The sequence below is a fragment of the Carassius auratus genome, chromosome 20, assembly GCF_003368295.1.
Source record: "Carassius auratus strain Wakin chromosome 20, ASM336829v1, whole genome shotgun sequence".
In the NCBI taxonomy this organism is placed as follows: domain Eukaryota; kingdom Metazoa; phylum Chordata; class Actinopteri; order Cypriniformes; family Cyprinidae; genus Carassius; species Carassius auratus.
This window is the reverse complement of record NC_039262.1, coordinates 2,294,148-2,316,495: the sequence shown is the minus strand read 5'-3', so window position 1 is coordinate 2,316,495 and position 22,348 is coordinate 2,294,148. Positions and strand designations below refer to the sequence as shown.

Genomic DNA, 22,348 nt, shown 5'->3' with positions numbered 1-22,348 from the left:
TACACCGTGGATTGATGTTTATTATTATATTTACAATATACCACAATTTTTATGCCAGTCGTATCATTTTATTTTGTTTTATTTATGCATCATACCTTGAAACCCGGTCCGTTTAAATATTTTCTGATATTAAACCGGTCCTTGGTGCTAAAAGGGTTGAGGACCGCTTTATAGACAGTTTATATCTTATTTCAGTTAGATAAAAAACAATTTATAATAAGTTGAATCAGAAAAACAAGACTGATTAACCCCTTGGCTAATCAGTAGTTTGTCAGACTATACAGAAAGGGTTCATTTAAGCAACTGGCCCCAGATTAGTGTGTTGCTCAGACTATGTTTGAGCCGCCTTGCGCCCCCTCTTGGACGACTTTTTTTGCACCATCTGAAATATTTAAAACCAAGTGATATGTGCCATCCAATAACTGCCAATGAGTCATCCTTACAAAAAAAATGCTTGAGCATGTCCTGTTTAGCTAAGAGTGCTGTATTCCACATAGGACAATATAAAGTCAATGAAGCCAGTGATGTGATGGTGTAGTTAAAATAACCTATTATGTTTGTAATAACTGTAATAGCTAAAATGGTGTGTAATAACCATGTAGTTACAGTCAGGATGGCCGAGCGGTCTAAGGCGCTGCGTTCAGGTCGCAGTCTCCTCTGGAGGCGTGGGTTCGAATCCCACTTCTGACAACAACCTTTTTCCACAGCTACTTCACAACATCTGTAGATTCTCTTTTTATTGCGTGTTCCAACAGAACTAGAAATATTAACATTTTCGCAAACAAAAAACACCACTGTGTTAAACAGAACAATCAAACAGAGGTCAAATGTCAGTACTTATAATTACTGAATAAACTTTTGCTGTTCAAAACTTAAAGGCATCATAGCCAACACAGCCATCAATATACTGACTGTATATTTCATCAGTCACACGTCCATTTATAGATACATAAGACCTGCCAAAAGCTGGAAATCCAGTCTTCACTTCTAAAACTACATTTTTTCATCAAAAATTAAATAGTGCCAAGTTTAAAAATCTTACGATTTTAAGATCTTACTGCGACTATTATGACTAAACAATATAACTTGTACTCCATAAAAAAAAGTTCTATTTCTACCAAACACACTTCTAGAACATCATTACTGAAACAAAGAAATAATAAACAATTAAATCCAGTCATTCCAAAGCTGAACTGTTCTTTAAGTGCAATGCCGAGCGTAACTCGCCAGCATCTCCATTCTGAAATAAACCAATTGAAAAAAAAAATAGTTTACCTACATAATGGGTATACAAGAAATTAATCTAAATGTTCATACTTACGAAGCATAGGCCGTCTCACATCAGCTCACCTAAGATAAAAAACAAAACAAAATAAAACCGTAAGCCACAAATTAATTACTTGAAATATAAAAGAAAATGTAACAGAAACAGGTAAAGCTTTAAATTAGTTCAAAGGTAGTCTACAATTCCTGGTTACATCAACCACTGATGAATATTATGAGACTTTTTTTTTTTTTTTAAATACCTGAATATTGTAAAGACGTTGTCTATAGGAATTATTCATGGGGTGACTAGCTGAACAGTTAAATTCAGAAATTATTCATGCATAGATTAGACCACTTGAAGGTTTTAGAAAGAAACTGAATAATAGTATGAATCAAGGTCTTCATTAAACACTACCAGTCAGAAGTCAAGTGGACACACTTGAATTTATGTTTAGAGAAGAAATTTATAATTTCTTGAATCATTTTACTCCATGACCAAATCTATTTTTTTATATGATCTACAACCAGTAGGTGGCACTATCACCAAATGTTACTGTAAATCCGGCTCAGATAGTAAGGACACCCTACTATGCTGTTTTAATATGACAAAGCACTACAAAAATACAACATTTTGTTTTGTAGTAGTCAACAGTCAACCACTGTGATTTGGTAACTGTTAAAATAAACAACTCTTTTGATTGATCTGAAAATCGTGCTAGCTAACTTTTCAATTAAAAATGTTTTACAGCAGCAACAGAAGTAAAATAATTGTGTTTCCATATCATAGAGTTCATAAGCTATAAGCAGAAGTTAACTGATATTGTGTTCGTTTTATTTTTATTTATTTTGCAGCAACGATATCTTAGAGAGCAGGATGTCCTTCAATATTTAACCCATAATTAAGAATTGAGCAAGTGTGTCCAAACATTTGACTGGCAGGCTATGTACTCTACACCATAAAGACAGAAAAGAAAATTAAATTAATACAATAGATCATCACTATTCTCACTCACAGTGTTTGATACCTGATGTACCAAGCATTGCCCTCTCTACAGGTCCGAGATCTTCACTGCTCTTCATAGGGTATGTATTTTGCTCCCCAACAGAATCTTGAGATGACTTCTGATCCTTTGAATAGAGTGGCTGAGAACATTCGGCTTCGCTTGTGTGCTCAGTTGTCATGGATAAAACATCCACACTGCTGGAGATGTCTCGTTTAGATTCCCTGTTTGGTCCTTGCTCTTGCTGAAACCTGATTCCAAGCATATTATCGATATACACAGCATGATCAGCATCTACTAATTCTTTTGCAAGATTTTGTTTTCCAGTGACAACGTCGACCTCCCACTGCGTCTCCGAAGCATGCTGTCTGAAACGTATCTGAAGGTTGCTATGACACATACAGTTCTGGAAGAAAACGATGGCATCATCAGACCAGTCCTGGCCTTTGGGCTTAACTCCCCTCAGTAAACAATGGTAGGTGAATTTAGGTAATCTACTGAGCTCCTCTGGAAGTTTTTTTAGCTGGCCGACATCCTGCCGAGACAGAACGACATACTGGCCATAGTCAACCAAGTTCATGAGCACCGATGTCGACTCACACTGCACGATCTCTGCCCTGCACCATTTTTTCTTCTCTGCCGATTTCACCAAACAGCTCGCACCAGGAACAAAATGAACCTCTGGTAATGGTGCCAACTCTTCAGGAAGGTTCTCAAGAATGGCAGAGACTATATCTACAATCAAAAGCAGGTCTTCAAGAACGACGTAAAATTCAGATGGGGTTGTGACGGCTGCCGCAAATCCTTTATATTCAAAGTTCATTTGGACAGGGGCCTGGAATAGAGTCTGTGGTCGATCACAGCTGCTCTCTGAAGACATGTCTTGGAAGCGAGGATGGTCAAGGGACTTATCAGGACTTTTCACTGACTCATTGTCTTTCACATCTTGCAGATCAACGCTAAATGGTGACTTAGAGGTTTCATTTTTTAGCAACATATTTGAATTTTTAGCCACTGGAATTCTTGTTGCACATGGAGGTTGGAAGTGAAACTTTCTCTTTCTTGTTCTTGTTCTTTTTCTTGTCGGTAAGAAAGTGACCGCTTTCTTTATTTGTTCTGTTGCGACTGTCAGACGGTTTTCAAGTTCACATCTGCGTTGTTGTGTGTTTGGCATGGTCTTTTGCTGGAAGGTTTTTACTGCTTCAGCCTTGTGGATGTAAGAGTCTGGTTGGTTGTTGCTCTGGAAGGCTTTTGGAAATTTGTCTTGACTTCTCAAATCTACATCTTTGCTTTGATCCCCATCATACTTTGATTCCCCATGCACATGACCATCCTCAACAATCTCGATCCTCACTTCCCATGAATTTCCAAGCTTTCTAATGAACTCAACCATTAAAGGTTTACCAACTACTTCCTTCATAAAAGAGTCATTGTTTTCAAAAGAGTAAGGTTTCGCAAGTGTGCATGGAGTGCTCAATCTGGGCTGGGACAAAAACATATTGGTTAGCATGTGAACATTCTTCCTGTCTACAGTTGCAGTATTGCCGTAATCAATAAACTCGACAGCTAAGTGGCCACAGTTTGATGCGCTGGTGACAACAGCTCTGTACAAAGCCAAGTCTTCTTCATACTCAGCCACAACGAGGTCCCCTACTTTTACTTCTGTTTCTACATTTTTCATGTTGTTCTTGAAGACAGTGCTGTTCAGTTCCTCACCCATCTGAAGGATGTTTGGTTCATCATCTTCCATTTGGACAAAGAAGCTTCTGACAGAATTGCAATGAGAGATAAAGCACACGCCTTTAGAACCTGGTTCCATTTTGACAGCAGGAAGATCACAAAGTTTTGGTAAGCTCTGATGAGGTGGCACCACTTTAAGAGAGCAGGGCGTGTCCTGCCTTTTTGCTTTTATTTGTCCTTTGCATTCTGCTATAGGAGATTTTGTGGGTTTTGGAGTTTGGTTATCAACCTGTTTGATTTTACCACGTCCCCTTGCTTTGGAGTTCACTTTAGTGTTTGAAATGTCAACATCCACTTCATGGGAATCAGGTATGCTCACAGCCGAATCATGTTCTTCCTGACCCTGAGTTGACATGAGTTCTTTGACTTTTTCATTGACATGCACATTTCCATCATAAAGATCACAAACGAAATGTCCATTTCCGTCCCTTGAAACAAACTTGGCACGGAAGGATTTGTTGAGGATTTCAGTCTCGAGCCATGTTTTGACTTCGGGCAAATGTTCCCCCTCTGGAACATTCGAAAGACTGCATCTCAGTGCCTGCATTGGTGTCATCAGTAAGTCAACTGCAGTTGCGGGAATCGGCATAACATTTGTTTTCTCAGAAAGTTGCAGATCACCATAATCAACAAAGAACACACTCACATGCTGATGGGATTGAACAGGATGCGTCAGAGCCCTGTACCATTTGCCGTCACAGATATATTTGGCAAGGCAAACATTACTACTGCAGTCCCCATATGTCGCAGTCATGACGTGACTTTCTTCGGCAACTCTCTCCATCAGCGCATCAACGATCTCTGTATTCTTGTCAAGCTGGAAATAAATTTCCCAAGGACTGGAAACTTGAGTAACATACACCAGTTCTTCGCTTCCAGAACTTATGTTGAAAGAAGAGTAAACAAAGGAGCGAGGCTGGATTGATGAGATTAGCTGCTTCTGAGTTTGCATTTCCTCTGCAACGCCTTTCTCTACAAGGTAAGTGGTGGCCTGTTGAATAGGTGTATGAATAGTGACCACATAGAGGAGACCTTTTCCTTGCTCATAAAGGTGGGAATGAATTCTGCATATATGGGGCGAACCCTCAGACACAAAATCCCTAAACAAATTGCATGCCTCAGCACTCCAAGAGCTTCCTCCAACAGGTTCAGTCAAGTTCAAAGTGCATCGAAATGCTTGTTCATGAAGTTTAAAGAACTGTGGTGCAAGAGCTTGGATATTTTGCATATTTTCCTGGATAATTATGCCAAAGTCAACCAACATCAAAAACAGTTTGTTGTATTTTTCTTCTAACATGCATGCTCTGTGCCATCGGTCGTCCTTTGGAGACTTTACAGCACAGCATACTGCAGGCGACTTGAATGGAATTGTGTGTGTTTGGTAAAACGCCTGCATCTCTTCCATCAATTTGTCCAGATTAACTTTTGTGCTTTCATTTTGGCACCAAAAATCAGATGGAGAAGTTATGTGTGAGATAATGACACTTAATTCAGATCCAGGTTTGAAATGTATCGGTTTGAAAGTGTCCGCAGGAACAACCTTCGGTTTAGTTGTCTCACTGGCAGTACATCTTTCAGCATCATTCTGTTGTTCGTACTTTTGTTTCACATGATATGGATTGGGCCTAGAAGATGTGAATTTGTGAAAGGTCACCACATGACAGTCCTTTCTATTTTTTTTCTTGCTCAGGCCATTTCCCTTATCTTTACATGACGGCTCCATTTTAATAGACGCCAAAGCTGGGTTGTATCTCCAATCCAGGGCCATTTTTGCTGTTGTCATGATGGTTGCAATGCTAGTATTACTTTCAGCTCCTCTCTCAAAAAGATCAACAACATATTTGCCATTTTTCCTGTGAATCACGTGAACCATCAAAGTTTTGTCTGTTGTGACTTGCCTAAAGAAGTCGGATGCTGTGGTTGTCCAGATGTCCTCAATGGGAGCAACATGTGCTAAAGCACATTTCAGTGCAAATTCTGGTTGAATGGCAAACTTTACGGGAAGCTTCTTAAGTAACATGCTTGGCACCTTTTCAGTGTTTCCGAAGTCAATGAAAAACACTTCAGCTCCTTCTTTCAAAGTATCTACTATAAGGGCCCTGTAGTAATGCATGTCTTTTTCAAACATTGCACAGCAAAGTTCACCAGGGACTGGGTTTTCAAAAATCTCCTCATTCAACTGTAGTTTGTTGAAGTAATCTTTGATTCCTTCAGTCATGCTTTCAAAATCAGGATTTTGTTCTTTTGTCCTAATCCAGAAATGTTTTGGACTCTGGACATGTACCACATAACCCTCAAAAAGAGAACCGTCAGGTATTGCTTGACTAGGAACTGTATCAGAAGTCTGGACTGCTTTCGTCTCTGTTGCATACATCTTTTCAAGTACATTTTGGACAAAATTGGACTTGCTGCCAAAAACTTCACTTTCAAGCGGTTTAACTTCAGCTTGCTCCTCTGAGTGCTTCTCAGCGGTGCTCAATGTAACCAAGTAGAAATTCTGATCTTTCTGAAAGTCATCAATTTCAACCTCCAATGCCTTTCCCAGCAACCCAGTCTTGAGAAGCTCTAGTTGTTGGTCTTTAATGGTCTCTTCTTGTTCTTCCAAGCTTGAAAGTGAACATGGGAATGCCATGATCGGTGTTGAGAGGAATTCTGATGGTAGCTGAAGGATGTTTTCAACTTTCACCGATTCACAATAGCCACTGTCGACAAACACAACTTGGACCTGAGAGTTGAGAGGGAGACATTGCACAAATCCTCTGTGCCATTTTTCATCTTTCCCTTTGACTGCACAGAGCAAGCCGAGATTTTCAAGAGGTTTACTGTTTAGGGAACCACAGTCTGATTCACATGCAAGTGCCAATTTGTTTGACATTTCTTGTAGGTCCTTGCTCATGGATGACAGTCGACAGTAGAATAATCCAGGGTTCACGGCTGCAGCCACGACAACTCTTACTTTTTGACCAACTTTCAGCTTTGGGCCATTAAGTGACAGAAACTCTTCAAAGCCCAGCAGGCTTGAGGATTTGAGGCAACATTCTTGCCCCATTTGGTTTTCAATCAAGAGATCTGGGACAGATTCATTGCTTTGTGGAATAGGTTCCCCAATAAGCATCTCAACTAGTAGCAGAAATGTACTAGTGTCCACATGTCTCCCAAGACTCAGTTTTAACAAGTCACAATTAATGTCTGGAACTTCAAGTAAGAGGACATGGTACGGCAGACGGGCATGGATATATCCTTTAATCTGACTGCCTATCAAGGAAGAGAAATAACTCGCTGTCAAACGGTCCCATCGGTTCTGGACTGGCAGTATGTTGGCAAAGAAACCGCAGACAATCTTTGGTGGGAGCATAAGCAGTGTGTCAGATATACAGGACAAATGGCTAGGCCCAACACTCAAAACATCTCCGTGGTCCAGCAAAAACACATGGAACAAATCCTTCTGGATGTTTTGGACTCTTCCTCTGAACCAGCGACCAGACACAGCATCTTCTACCAAACAAAGTTCTCCAACTTTAACAAAAACTTTTGATTTCACAGCATTTTGAATTTCAACTTGGAGAATGTTGTAGTCCAGTTCACAGATGGTCATATATTGGCCCTGAAAGTGTACCAGTGTGTCCTCAGGGCTGCAGTCAATGTGAGTCAGCTTCAGCTCTACAGGCCACAAAACACATGGAGCCGGGAGCTTTGACTCCTCTTTTGCCCTAAAATACAAAAGAATCTTGTTATCAATGTTGTAAAATGTATAAAACATGCAATTTAAATCTGTGAGCAGGTAAATGACAGATGTCTCATGTTTTCACAAAATTGCAGTAGTATTATCACAATGCCATCCCGGGATGGGTATTTGCTATGTGGCAAGGTAAAATTCAGCACAATCAAAGGAAAATAGGCCTTATTATACTGGGAGAATGGTACAGGGAACCACAGCAGAACATTAAAATGACAACATTCAACACATATCATGCTAACAAATTAAGATGCCTGTTCAACAATTCCTATATTAGATGCATAATTATTTTCCCCCATTCTCAACAGAAGAAATTATTTCACAAAGCAGGGGAATACAATCTGGCACAGATTCATATATTGTGCTGGCATATGTTTTGGATTTATAAAGTTACGGTAATTGCTCAATTCAGCTGCATGTGTACAGCAAATACAACAAAAGACAATGCGACAACTAAAGTAAGAAATCAGTGAAGAAATTAAAATGTCATTAACAAGTCTTGAGCATTCTATCAACAAAGACCAGCATGAAAATGACGTTTGTTAGTGCTTAAAACACCAGCACAGTCTGGTCACATTTGTTTAAATATAAATCCAATGCAAAGCCAATCATTTATTGGCAGAGCACTGCACACATATAGAATATTGGTTATCAGTGGTTTGCATTGATTTTAATTATTTTGTGAGCATCACAATGTTATGTTTGCACTAGTGCTGCAACAACGCGGCGACGTCATCGATTACGTCGACTACAAAAATACGTCGACGTGCGTGAAATGCGTTGACGCGTCACACTGTTTGTTTACATCTCGCGTAATGGCATACTGGGAATGGAGAGAGTTGCATTCTATCACAAAAACAGAGACCACTATTATCAAAAGTATGGGAATACTTTAAAAAGAGGACAAATAAAATGGCCCTTTGTTCCCTTTGCAAAACCGATATGGTGTACCACGGCAGCACAACTGCGATGCGCGAGCACCTCAGAGGAAAACATCTTGGCGCTCTCCGGTGTTACGGTTTAACTGGTTACCGTGTGATCTGGTGACCAACTTCCTGGTTTAGGTCTGATATTCTTGCGCTTGCGGCATTCTGAAAAGTTGAGAAGTTTAACTCGGTGCGGACGCGCCTGGAAAAAACGAGTGCGTCTCATCCGCGTGCGCGTCGTAACCGTGTCGCTTCCATTATGGACTACATTGGAAATAACGGACTTGAGCACGCAAAAGACGTGATATGTGAACGGCCCCTTAAAAGACAGCGCGCCGTGAGACAACAGTCACAAACCACCGAGCTACCCCGAATCAGCTTCAGATCTCTGGAAACCATGCTAAACCATAGCAGAACCCCGACTACATTTTATGGCTAGTGATGCTAAAGAACATTTCATGACGTCTCAGACAACTGTAAATTTATGGCTACTGTGGTTTAATTATAAACGCTATCATAAACTCATATTTACCATAGTAAAATATTTTCTTTATTATTTTATACTGTAAAAACTTCAACCACATTGGTTGAAAATGAACAAAGGTTGAAATATTATATTAGAAGTTGTACTTATATTTTTTTGTAAAGTTATCCAAAGGATTCATTAGTTAATTAAAAAAAGAAGATTAGATTAATTATTACATACTCATAAAACCCATCCGCTCAGAATCAAATACAAATATATTGCTATGAAATAAGACATATCAGGCTGCATTTGATTAAATCTCTTAATTTTTTAATCAATATTTCCACTACAATTAAGTAATTTTTTCCACTGAATTCTAGAAAGATTTAAGTAGTTATGATGTCTTTCTCAAGCTACTCAAACATCAATGGTTTGTCACAAACATCTACAAACAAAGGGAAACACTGTATAGTAAATAACTTAACACAAGGCTATCCAACCGAGGGTCTCGTCAAAAAATTTAAACATGGGTAAAAAAAAAAAAAATTCACAGTCAATTTTAAATATAAGCACACTGAAATGAAAGAAAGAGCACCCTCAGTTGATACTGCAATGATACAACATTATTGGCTAATCAGATTTAGCAAAAACTCAGAATCAGAAGTCAAAGTCAGAATCCACATGAATTATGCTCGCTCTCGCAAATCCTCTCTCATTAGCAAACAACAACATGATGTGTGTAAAAGATTCATTATACCATGTAGAGAACTTTATTTTATTGGAATGTTCTGAGTTCGCGAACTGAGATGATTGATAGCTATTTAGTGATTTTAAAATTATATCTACACATAAATGCGTGATTCATTTATGTGTAAAATAATTTCAATCATAATGTCATGTGTTTCATGTAACTGAAAATGTCCATCTGACTAGTAAAATTAAAATGTATTACAAATAATACATTTAATTAAAATTATACAAATAATTGACTGCTTTCTGCCTTTTTAGATTTTAATGAAAGAACAAGTGGGAGTATATGGTACAGTATGGGGCTTGTTAGGGTCACACCCCCTTTAAAATTAATTTTATATAAAGCCAATGATCACATACATAAACTTTTTGTATATATTAAGATAGCACAGCAATACTACAGCACGTAATCTGGTACGAAAAACTACAGGTGCATCTCAAATTAGAATGTTGTGGAAAAGTTCATTTATTTCAGTAATTCAACTCAAATTGTAAAAATTGTGTATTAAATAAATTAAATGCACACAGACTGAAGTAGTAGAAGTCTTTTTTTTTCTTTTTTTTTTTTTTATGTGATGAATTTGACTTGCATTTAACAAAAACCCACCAAATTAGAATACTTCAGAAGACCAATAAAAAATTTTTTTGTAAATTGTTGGCCTTCTGGAAAGTATATTAATTTACTATACTTGTACTAAATATTTGGTAGGGGCTCCTTTTGCTTTAATTACTGCCTCAATTTGATGTGGCATGGAGGTGATCAGTTTGTGGCACTGCTGAGGCGGTATGGAAGCCCAGGTTTCTTTGACAGTGGCCTTCAGCTCATCTGCATTTTTTTGGTCTCGTTTCTCATTTTCCTCTTAACAAAATCCTATAGATTCTCTATGGGGTTCAGGTCTGGTGAGTTTTCTGTCCAGTCAAGCACACCAACACCATCGTAATTTAACCAACTTTTGGTACTTTTGCCATTCACCTGGTCAGCAGAAGAAAGCATGAAGAACTGCAAGATTTCTTGGAAAACGGGTGCAGGCACTTTTTTTTTTCAAAAAACACAATGGATCAACACCAGCAGATGACATTGCACCCCAAATCATCACAGACTGTGGAAACTTAACACTGGACTTCAAGCAACTTGGACTATGAGCTTCTCCGCTCTTCCTCCAGACTCTAGGGCCTTGGTTTCCAAATGAAATACAAACCTTGCTCTCATCTGAAAAGAGGACTTTGGACCACTGGGCAACAGTCCTGTTCTTCTTAGCCCAGGTAAGACACCTCTGAAATTGTCTGTGGTTCAGGAGTGGCTTAACAAGAGGAACATGACAACTGTAGCCAAATTCCTTGACACTTCTGTGTGTGGTGGCTCTTGATGCCTTGTCTCCAGCCTCAGTGCATTCCTTGTGAAGTTCATTCAAGTTCTTGAATCGATTTTGCTTGACAAACCTCATAAGGCTGCGGTTCTCTCACTTGGTTGTGCACACTTTTTCCTTCCACTCAGCTTTCTGTTAATATGCTCGGATACAGCACTCTGTGAACAGCCAGCTTCTCTGACACTGAATTTTTGTGGCTTACCCTCCCTGTGAAGGGTGTCAATGATTGTCTTGTGTCAGATCAGCAGTCCCTAAGATTGTGTAGCCTAGTGAACCAAACTGAGAAACCTTTTTGAAGGCTCAGGAAACCTTTGCAGGTGTTTAGAGTTGATACACTGATTGGCATGTAACCATATACTAATTAGTTGATAGTTAATTGGTGGGTTTTAGTAAAATGTGAGCCAAAATCATCACAATTAAAAGAACCAAAGACTTAAGCTACTTCATTCTGTGAGCATTAGATTTATTTAAAACATGAGTTTCACAATTCGAGTTAAATTAATGAAATAATTAATGAAATTAATGAAACGTTTCCACGACATTCTAACTTACTGAGATGCATCTGTACATCAATATAGCTGTGCACATGACTCAAGAAACATCAATTACCCTATATAACATGATATAAGTCAAATCCTTACCTCTCCATTCAAATCTAAGGCATATGAATCCAATCTAACCATGAAGTCGAGGTAAATGTTAAGGCACCGAGCACGTCTGCCACGGCTTGGGATGGAGCTCAACACCCTAATAAAACAGCATTTATACAACACATATAAGTTAATTTAGGTAACTGCAATAATATCATGTAATTGTAAACTGATTATTTTATTCATTTCTGAACTGCACGATCATGTCACATAAATATAAAAAGCACTACACTAAAGCGAGCAAAACCTGACGACTGCAGTTCTTTAAACGTTAATGCAAACACTCTATTAGTAGACCACTTATAAAGACATTAGTATTTCATAATTTATTAATCGTTTAATCAGTATTCTCTGCATGACACAACAGCCAACTGTCGAATCTGTCGAGCTGACGGATTATAAGAAGGTGTTTTTTTTTTCTTCAAAAGTACTTTTTGATTGAATGCCGAAGCCATGAATAAGTAATGTGTTATATTCAAAATTGTGTCTGTAGGATTTATAAACGGAGTTGTCTTTTACCTTCTCGTCTGACAAGATTATCCGAGCGCGCATCATGTTTTCTGGAAATCGCTCGGCCTTGACACGTGCTGTAAAACGCTGCGTTTGTGGGCCAATAAGAAATCGACTACATATTTCAACAAACGAACCGTAAAGGAGCCCAAGGCTAGTTGTCGTCACACAGGTAGGTTGTCTGTTTATCAGTGACTTGTATAGTAGATTTTCAATTATATGCAATATACAAATGTTTGTTTTCTGAAGCAGGACCAGGACCTAGTTATAATAAAATTGAAAAATTGAAAAAAAAAATTGTTCTGAAAATTGTATATACTCTTCAATTTCTGCAATAATGAGGCATGTTGTCACAAAATATCAGCATGTTGTGGGGTGTTTATAGTCAAACTGTTCCACAACAACACCTAAAACCTAATATTCTTTTATTGTCCAATATTTGTGTTTATATGGCTATTTCACAATATTCTACTTATTTGACATGGCTTTTTAAAACTAGGAACCTCACTGTGCCAAATAAAACCAGTAATAACCAAATGTTCTGAATATTGTGTATGAACGCATGTAAATGAAAGGCAAAGTAGCATTGAGGAGGCTGACTGGCGACCAACACCATATTTCAAGGAGATGATATCCCTCTTGGTTAATCATTAAAACCCAGAATCCATTGCCAGTCTTCTGTAAATAAGATAAATGGCCTTAAGGCACTCACCTCTGTGACGCACCATTTCAGAGAGAGCAGAGCTTTAATTAAGACTGGAAGGTGTTATCTTGCCCATTCTTGGATTAATGAACTTTTCCGGGATGTATGTGATATTTGAACGGTTCTTATTAGAGTTTCCGTCATGCTACAGGTTTATTTTGTGAGCATTTGTTTCTGAGGAAAGAGGAAAAGCAACACACATAGTTGACAAATTGTTTAAATGTTTTTTGGAGACTCATTGGGCTTCAGAGATGCGTATCATTTTAGGAATGGATATATGCATCACATTGCCAAACGTTAGAATGGGCTGTTGATATTGGAATGTTTTAACAATTTAGATTTGGAGGGGCACTTTTTTTATATTATTTGGTGGTTTTAATTTTGCATTCCAGTTTTTCTTATTAATTTCTCCTTGAACATGCCAATGAAAAGAAATATAGGGAGCCCATTGAAGAATGACACGTTTCATCATCGACAAGCGTCGCAAACAAAGAGAGCTTGCAAAAATGCAGATGACCTCCACGCTACAATTCTTGTTGACCAAGACAATCTCGGGAAAAACATGTTTTTCAAAGCCAGGCTTGATGAGGAGGAGGATTCTGGCATTAAATCAGGTGGGGAAATCAGCTTTGTTTTAAATGTTTTTCAAACTGGCTTTGATTGAACTACTGCTATGCTTTCAGTTCGAAATTCTCAATCTGTCACCGGTTTGTTTAGCAATTATATGTTATGAATAGTTTTGGCACACGTCACGGTTTGAAAGCTATGTATGTTATTCATTTGGCAGAAGCTGATGAAAGTAATGGAAGCCTTTCCTCTGAAGAGGACCTGGGCCACCTGGATTATTCGAAGACATTTTCTGTCAAACAAACTGTGCCAAAGAAAAGCATCAGTCAGATCATCAAGGACAAGAAGAAACAGACTCAACTTACTTTACAATGGTACTCCCTCTTCGTTTCTTCTTTTAATGAAGCTTGCCATTGAAAGTAAACGTACAGAAATTGGAAGCAAAGAATGATAATACACTTGTGTTTTGTTTTTTTTATTAGGCTTGAGGAAAATTACATCGTTTGCGAAGGTGTTTGTCTGCCACGGTGCATCCTCTACGCTCATTATTTAGACTTTTGTCGGAAGGAGAAATTGGATCCTGCTTGTGCTGCCACGTTTGGGAAGGTAAGAGGAGTTTTTATATCTTCAGTTATACAGTTTGTTTATTAGAAACGTTCTCAGTTCTGTCACTTCTAAAACTGGTACCTATTCTACTGACAGCTATTGCATTTTATGTTGATTTTAGTTGATTTTTAGAAAGCTGTCATGAAATATATCTGGTAAAAGGTTGTGCATGTGCCAAATTAAACAAAATCAGACACAAATACCTATTGATTTTGTATTTACAGATTGATTGTAATTTATATTAGAACTCTATCATTGTCATTACAGACCATAAGGCAGAAATTTCCTCTGCTTACAACAAGAAGGCTTGGAACCAGAGGCCATTCGAAGTAAGAGAGAGCTGAATGGCCTGGTTACTGACTGAAAATGTTATTTATTACTATTAAATGTGCTATTTAAATGGCTACATTTAAATGGCTCTCTGTGTTTGTCTTTCAGATATCATTATTATGGTATTGGAATCAAGGAGAGCAGTGCGTATTATCACTCTGTGTACTCTGGAAAAGGTTTGACACGGTTAGTTTTGACCTTCATTTCAGCGCCCAATTAGAAGTCCTTGAATGTTTTGAATAATCTGTAATGGAAGTGATTTTTCAACGTCCATACTGAGACACATTATATTTATTGACATTTATTTTCATGATTCATTTATGTACATCTTTTAATGTTTAATCATATCAGTAATGTCTCTTTACATGTTTTGCACAGATTCTCTGGAAGCAAGCTAAAAAATGAGGTTGGCAGTTTTACTAATGTTCATATTAAATAGAAGTGCTGCACTTCGATTTTAGTACCTCAGCATTCTCAGGAAATTCATATATACTGTTCAAAAGTTTGGAGTTGGTATGTTTTTAAATATACAGTATTAATCTCTTATGCTCACCAAGGCTGCATTTAATTGATCAAAAATAATAAAGTAAGTGACCATTATTGCAGTTTGCATTTTAATATTTAAATACACATTAATAATGTAATTTATTCCAATGAATTCAAAGTTTAATTTTCTGCAGCCTTCAGTGTCTTGCTTTTTTGGTGCAATGATTACCAAGATTGATATCAGTATAAGCCGTACTTGCTGAATAAAAGTATTGACTGAATAAAAATGACCCTAAACTATTTTGTAGTGGAAAATGCAAAACATTTTGTGGTACATTCTTGCAAAATGTAAGACTTTCACATGCACTGCATATGTATATGTTTTAAAAATGTTGTCATGTTTTGTTAACTAAACAGCAGTATAATAGTACTTATATGCATTCTATTTATTATTCACAGGGAGGATTCACCAGAAAATACTCTCTTAGTTCTAAAACAGGAACACTTTTACCTGAATTCCCGAGTGCACAGCATTTAGTGCTTCAGGAGTCTGTTTCAAAAGATAAGGTCTGTTCATTTCTATGGAGACCCATTCCAAAATGCTGTTTACTGTATATGTGCTACTTCTAAAATGTATTATTATTATTTTTTTTTGTTAGGTCGACACATTGATTATGATGTACAAAACCCACTGTCAGTGCATTCTGGACAATGCCATTAATGTCAACTTTGAGGAGGTGCAATTTTAAGCTCTTAAAGAATCTCTAATCATCTAGATTCTAGAAAAATCCACAGTAATCAATCCCATTGGTTCCAGATCCAGAACTTTCTACTTCACTTCTGGCAAGGAATGCCTGAACATCTCCTGCCACTGCTAGAGAATCCGGTTATCGTGGACATCTTCTGTGTGTGTGACTCTATACTCTACAAAGTGAGTGTTTTTGAGCCATATCTGGGTGTCCACTATGTGTATTTTTATACTGTCATTCAAAGGATTTGGGCTGCTTTAAAATAGTTGTGCTGCTTTATGTTTTTTGTGGAAACTTTGATAGTTTTAAGACATTTTAAAACATTTTAAATTATTAAAATATAAAAAATTGGTATCATTTACATGAATAATTCCATTAATACTTTTTGTTGTTGTTGTTGTTGTAGCTCATATTCATCACATCATGTTTGACTCAAACGGTCTGAATTATTTTCCACAGGTTTTGACTGATGTCCTCATCCCTGCTACAATGCAGGATATGCCAGAGAGGTTTGTCTATTAAACTGCTGCATTATATAACACACGTTTGGTTTAAATGCAGTCGATTCAAAAATATGTTGAATATGATGCCATTAAGTGTTTTTGAGTGAGTTTAGGGAAATATCTTTAGTCTTTTGGCAGATATTCGAAATTTTGCCAAGCACTGGGAACACTGGATGGTGTCTTCCTTAGAGAATCTTCCGGAAATCCTCTCGGAAAAGAAACTGCCGATAGCGCGACAATTTGTGTCTTCCTTAAAGAGACAGACCTCCTTTTTACATCTTGCACAGGTAAATACATTGTACACAAACATCAATAAATCGTGCCTTTGGCCTTTTTTTTGTTGTAAAAGTGCAATTATAATTGATTTATATCTTTTCAGATTGCAAGACCTGCACTTTTTGACCAGAATGTAGTGACTTCTATGGTGAATGACATTGATAAGGTGGATCTGAACAGTATTGGTTCTCAGGCACTGCTTTCAGTTACAAATGACCAAGATTCAGACTTCTACTCTGAATGTGAGTTACTGATGGCTTTTTTCCCCCAAATCTCATATGCTGAGCCTCAAACTATATTTATGACTTCTTGATCTCATCTGCTAGATGACTCAATTTCAGTCTTTCAAGAGTTGAAAGACCTCCTGAGGAAAAACGCCACGGTAGAGTCTTTCATTGAATGGCTGGACTCGGTGGTCGAGCAGAAAGTTATTAAGGTTTGTCGCATTTCAAACTCTCAGTATTCAGGCTAGCCATGACTGTTAATTTTAAATTGCATATTATCTGTCTTCTAGCCCAGCAAACAAAATGGTCGGTCAGTGAAGAAGCGAGCTCAAGATTTCCTTCTGAAGTGGAGTTTTTTTTGGAGCACGAGTGATGCACAATCTCACCCTAAACAACGCTACTAGCTTTGGTAAACCTTTAGCATGCATTCATATAAATTGCAGTCACTGATTCAGTTGCTTTCAAACTCTCTAGATATAACTGAATCTTAGTAGTATAGTCAAATCTGTACTATTCGTTCAGGCTCTTTAGCAGAGAATGAGCCATAAAAGCCTGTACAAACAAAGCTTTATCTTGTGTCGCGTGTCTGCGCCCTGATTAGGGAGCGACCTTTTTCAGTGTTCATAACATTTGACGACCCTACAGGTGTTCACAAAGCCAAACAGATTCACCTGGTAGGCCACACATTTGACCTCAGCAAATCTCTGGGAAAACTCTGGTTGTGCCCATTGCATTGTGGGATTTAGTACTCTGCCTAGTGTTTTTTTGTTTTGTTCTGTTTTTGTATATAATCAGTGATCCTGGAATACTGTACCATGAACTGCAAAAACAGGTTCTGAACAAAGCAAGAGTTTGCTGCTTTTAATCAAAAATCAGATACCTTTGATTATTATGGTTATTAAGATTTAGGAAGTGATTTTTGCAACATATACTAAAACAATTAAACTTTGTTTAATGTTATTTACAGGCTCGTTCCATCTCATTCGGATGCTTTTGGATGAGTACATCCTGCTAGCCATTGAAACTCAATTCAACAATGACAAAGAGCAAGACCTTCAGAATCTACTGGAGAAATACATGAGGAGTGCAGGTACCTTCATATTTTTGTTCTATTTATGGGTTTATTAGTAGGTTATTTTTTTGTACATTACAGCTTAAATGTAAGATTTGTTAATTGTTTTAAAAAACACCAAGGCTGCATTTATTTGATCAGAAATACTGTGAAATCATTAGAAAATATGCTAAATATTTAAAATAACTGTTTTAAAATCAAGTGTCACATGATCCTTCAGAAATCATTCTGATACGTTGATTTGGAGTTTGAGAAATATTTCATATTATTATTATTATCAGTGTTGATAACAGTTGTGCTGCTTAATATTTGTGTGGAAAAAGTGATCACATTATTTTATGAATAGGAAGTTCAAAAGAACAGAAAATATTTTGTAACATTATAAATGTTTTGGGCATCTTAATGTATCCTAGCTGAATAAAAGTATTTAATTTCCTAAACATAAAAAACTAAATGGTTCAATGTACAGTATGTGCAAATGTCTTTAACCTAGTGTAATGTGAATTTATTTTCTTTTTTTCATTTTGACAGATGCTAGTAAGGCTACTTTTACCGCCTCACCAAGTTCCTGTTTCTTGGCCAATCGGAATAAATCCGGTGTGGTGTCCAGTGATTCAACTGTCAAGGACGAGATCCCACCGGAACATGACTTCCTGTCGCTCACAGCTGCACAGCAGGGGCCCGGGACCAGTTCTGTTGTGTACCATAGTACCGATCCAGACAACTTCACTATATCTGGTACTTAAAAACAGCAGCTCACATCTATTTGAGACATATTCATGTTTAATATAGTCAAAAAAAGTTCTTATTGAGTAAAGAGTGCAACACTAACAGTCACTTTTTCAGAAACATTATATTTTCATAAACAATAATTTTTAAATATTAACTATACTATAAAAATATTTATTTTTATTTATTTATTTTTATGTTTCTTTGTCATTGATTGAAATTTCTGAGAAAAAAATGGGCAACAATAAAAAAAAATTTCACCGCGATTAATCGCGATATTGTCTTTGATTAATCGCAATTAATCACATTGTTATGCACAAAACTAACAATGCATTCAAAAGTAATGTATTGTGCACTCTTTTTTTTATTATAAAAAAAAATGTAAGCCTACTGCTATAAGAACAAAAGTGTAATAACATTTGGTTTGCAACACTTTAAACAGAATAAGGTGCTTTTTACAGCAGTGTTCCTTTTAATTAGTAGCAGCTAAAATATTTATATAATATAGTAAGGTGTTAACTTGCCCAGCCCTAATATTAATATAATTACTATTTCTTTTCAGGTCAAATGGATTACTTGCAGAACAGTGCCCCCCTGATGACTCCTCCGATCTCTCCTGCCATGATCAACCGCAGCAGCGTGATCAACCAGGGCCCGATGGCTGTGAGGCCACAGAGCAGCTGCCCCATCCAGCCCCAAATGTCCTGCCAGAGCTTCTCCGACAGCATGTACCAGAGTCTGCACAATGCTAGTTCAGGCTCCTATCCCAGCTCGTCTTACTACCAGCCTGCGTTCAGAGCTCAGACTCACACTCCAACATCAGCCTATCAGGCTCGTGCTGAATACGCACCCTTCTCTGGACACCAGCTGACCAAAGACTGCTTCAGCAGCAGCTGCACCGTGTCTCCCTACAGCTCGAGGGCTGCAGCCACTGCATACGCAGCCTCAGGGGACCCTGTGATGGATACTGAGGGCGTACAGCTGCTGGACTCAGTCTACAGCTTTGGAGGAAGTGCTGCCAGTGGAGATGGATGTTCAGGTCCAGTTTGCAGCTCTGGGCACAATGGTGAGAAAAGATAAAAAGATTATTGACCAGTTAAAATAAATGTGTAAGAATTGACACTACTGTTTAAATTTGGAGTCAGAAGGATTGACTTATTTTTTAAAGAAATGTATACTTTTATTCAGGATGGATGCATTAAATTGATCAAAGTGACAGTGAAACAGTTTATACAGACCATTTATACAGTAAAAAAAAGTATTAATGTAAAAAAATGATATTCCAAATTGAAGTTGCAAAAAGGTGAGAAATGTTGGTATGTTTCCGGAAATGTTCACCCCTTATCAACCCTATTCCAAAAATATTAAGTAGTGCAACGCTGATAATAATAAGATATTTTTTTCATTGTAATACTATTTCACAACATTACTGTTTTACTGTAATAAATGCAGTATTATTGTTTTACTTCTGAATGATTATAATTAAATAATTTAAAAAAAGAAATTAAAGTGAAATTGCTTGATGAATCATGTCCTAGTATTTAGTGCACACATCCGAGCTGCAGCAATCCAGATCATGTCACATTTTTATTCTTCTCTATTCTGAATATAATTTATTGTCCTTTCTTCACTGTTCCTATAAAAAAGTAGCACAAAAACTGACCTCAGGATGACAAGATTTATCATGTATGTTGCAGAGCAAGGTTAATATGTTATTTTCAGATGCTCCTTTTGAAACATTACTGTTCTTCTTTCTCCTGGCCAGATATTACAGCAGCAGCGGGTATGTGGACACTCAGAGGATGGCACGTTTATCGATCAGCATGTGTCCGTTTCAGCAGCGTGAGCAGCATTCGCGCCGTTTCGGCCTATGCTGAAGTACACGACCCTCTCAACATCCTGGACGACACAAGCAGGAAGACAGCAAGACCCTACTATACGGACCTGTCCGAAATGGGCACACACACAGCAGGTGAGGACAGAAATCTGGGACTAGTTGTATTTATAACACTCTAAAACCATGCTGGCATAACAAGAGTCAAGTAATAAGATGGAAATTTTAATAAAAGATACAGTCTAAAGGTTTTTTTTTTAGATTTTAAAAGAGACTTGAAGTCTCTTATGCTTACCAGAGCTACATTTATTTGATCAAAAACTCAGCAACATTGTGAAATATTATTACAGTTTAAAAAACTGTTTTTTTTCTTTTGAATATATTTTGAAATGTATTTTTCCCTGTGATGCAAAGCTGAATTTTCAGAATAATTACCGTAATTCTATGTAGAAACAAGCAAGAAACTTGTTATTTATATTATTATTATTATTATTATCAATGCAGAAAACAATTTTTTGTGAAAACCATGATAAATTTTTTTCATTATTCTTTAATGAATAGAAAGTTCAAAAGGACAGCATTTATTTGAAATAGAAACTTTTGCAACATTGTAAAAGTATTTACTGTCACCTTTGCTCAATTTAATATACAGTTGATGAATAAAACTATTATTGCTTAAAAAAAATCCTCCTAATCCAAATATTTGAGTGGTATGTGTTATGTTGCAAAATTCGCAATTCCATAATTACTTCAAAACATAATTTACTCTTCAAATTTTACCATTAAAAATCATTAATGACATAAAATGAACTACTGGCAGGTTACCATTGTGACAACTTACCCCGCTCAATGTGCATTAAATGAACTGCATCTTTACTCTTGTACAAAGACAAACAGTGGACATTTTCAGCTGTTTTTTTTTTTTTTAACCAAGACTTTAGGTCTGTGCCTACACATAGTGTGACAACTAGCCCAGCCTTGCTTATATATTGAATGATGTCATTATTCATGGCTATTTTTATCTTCCATAACTGTCCTATGCTTCTTTATATTGTCCTATTTTCAGGATCCAGCATTGCTCGTTCCTGCTCCGTCTCGACACCCTGCATGTATGGAACTCCTGCTCCTTATCACTCCCAGAATGCACTGCTGCCTCTCCAGGGGACCACCGAGATCAGAGAAATGTGTCGTCTCTGCCCCCCATTAACACTGTGTTCATGGGGTCAACTGGAGGGCTGTCCTGACTGAAACCTTATCTGTAATTCAACATCTTTTGCTGTACTCACAGAAGGTGAGCATCTTTTAGCCTATCTGTATTTTTCTTTGCCAATTACATTGCAAAAAGACTAATTGATTTCACAAAATGTTTCTTTCTTTTTGCTAACAGTTAGGATTAGACAGGTAATGGCCCAATTATATTTTATTTAAGGTTTTGTAGTATATTAGAGAATACAGTTTCATTATTGTTCTTGATTTGGCTTTCTTGAATAAATATAATTTTTGCTTTATTTTTTCTGGAGGTCAAACTTTATTATTTAATAACTACAATTTAAAAAACAGCAACACTGTGACCATCTCATATCATTTTGTAAATGTTTCCACAAATGTTTCCACAATTAATGGCTTACAGCCTTTGATTTCAAACGATATCTTTCTTGGAAAAAAGCATTTATCCATAAAGGACATTACTAATGCAGTCATTAAAATGAGACGAGCATTAAAGCAGCAGGACATTAATAGAGCAGACTTCAGATCAGATATAATGCAGGCCTGTTCACAAAGAGTTATTTTAGTTTTTGTTAATATTTTCACTTAGCTTCATTTTATATTTTCAGTTTAGAATTTTTGTTAAATTTT

The 22,348-nt window shown here is 37.1% G+C and overlaps 1 protein-coding gene, 1 non-coding gene and 1 pseudogene across 2 annotated transcripts; 2 read left to right on the top strand and 1 right to left on the bottom strand.

Annotated features, from left to right (window-relative positions):
• Positions 1-607: 607 nt before the first annotated feature.
• Positions 608-690, top strand: trnal-cag (transfer RNA leucine (anticodon CAG)). The gene has a single exon. It is a non-coding gene; the product is annotated as a tRNA-Leu (tRNA).
• A 27-nt stretch (positions 691-717) lies between these two features.
• LOC113120489 (tudor domain-containing protein 15-like) lies at positions 718-12,498 on the bottom strand. The gene is made up of 5 exons (XM_026290332.1): positions 12,422-12,498; positions 11,894-11,999; positions 2,280-7,717; positions 1,322-1,350; positions 718-1,240 (listed from the first exon to the last, which is right to left on the bottom strand). The coding sequence occupies exons 2-4, from the start codon at positions 11,899-11,901 to the stop codon at positions 1,337-1,339; spliced, it is 5,460 nt and encodes a 1,819-aa protein (XP_026146117.1). The 5' UTR covers positions 11,902-11,999; positions 12,422-12,498; the 3' UTR covers positions 718-1,240; positions 1,322-1,336.
• Positions 12,499-13,656: 1,158 nt separating this feature from the next.
• LOC113120533 (DNA-binding protein RFX6-like) lies at positions 13,657-21,735 on the top strand (annotated as a pseudogene).
• Positions 21,736-22,348: the final 613 nt, after the last annotated feature.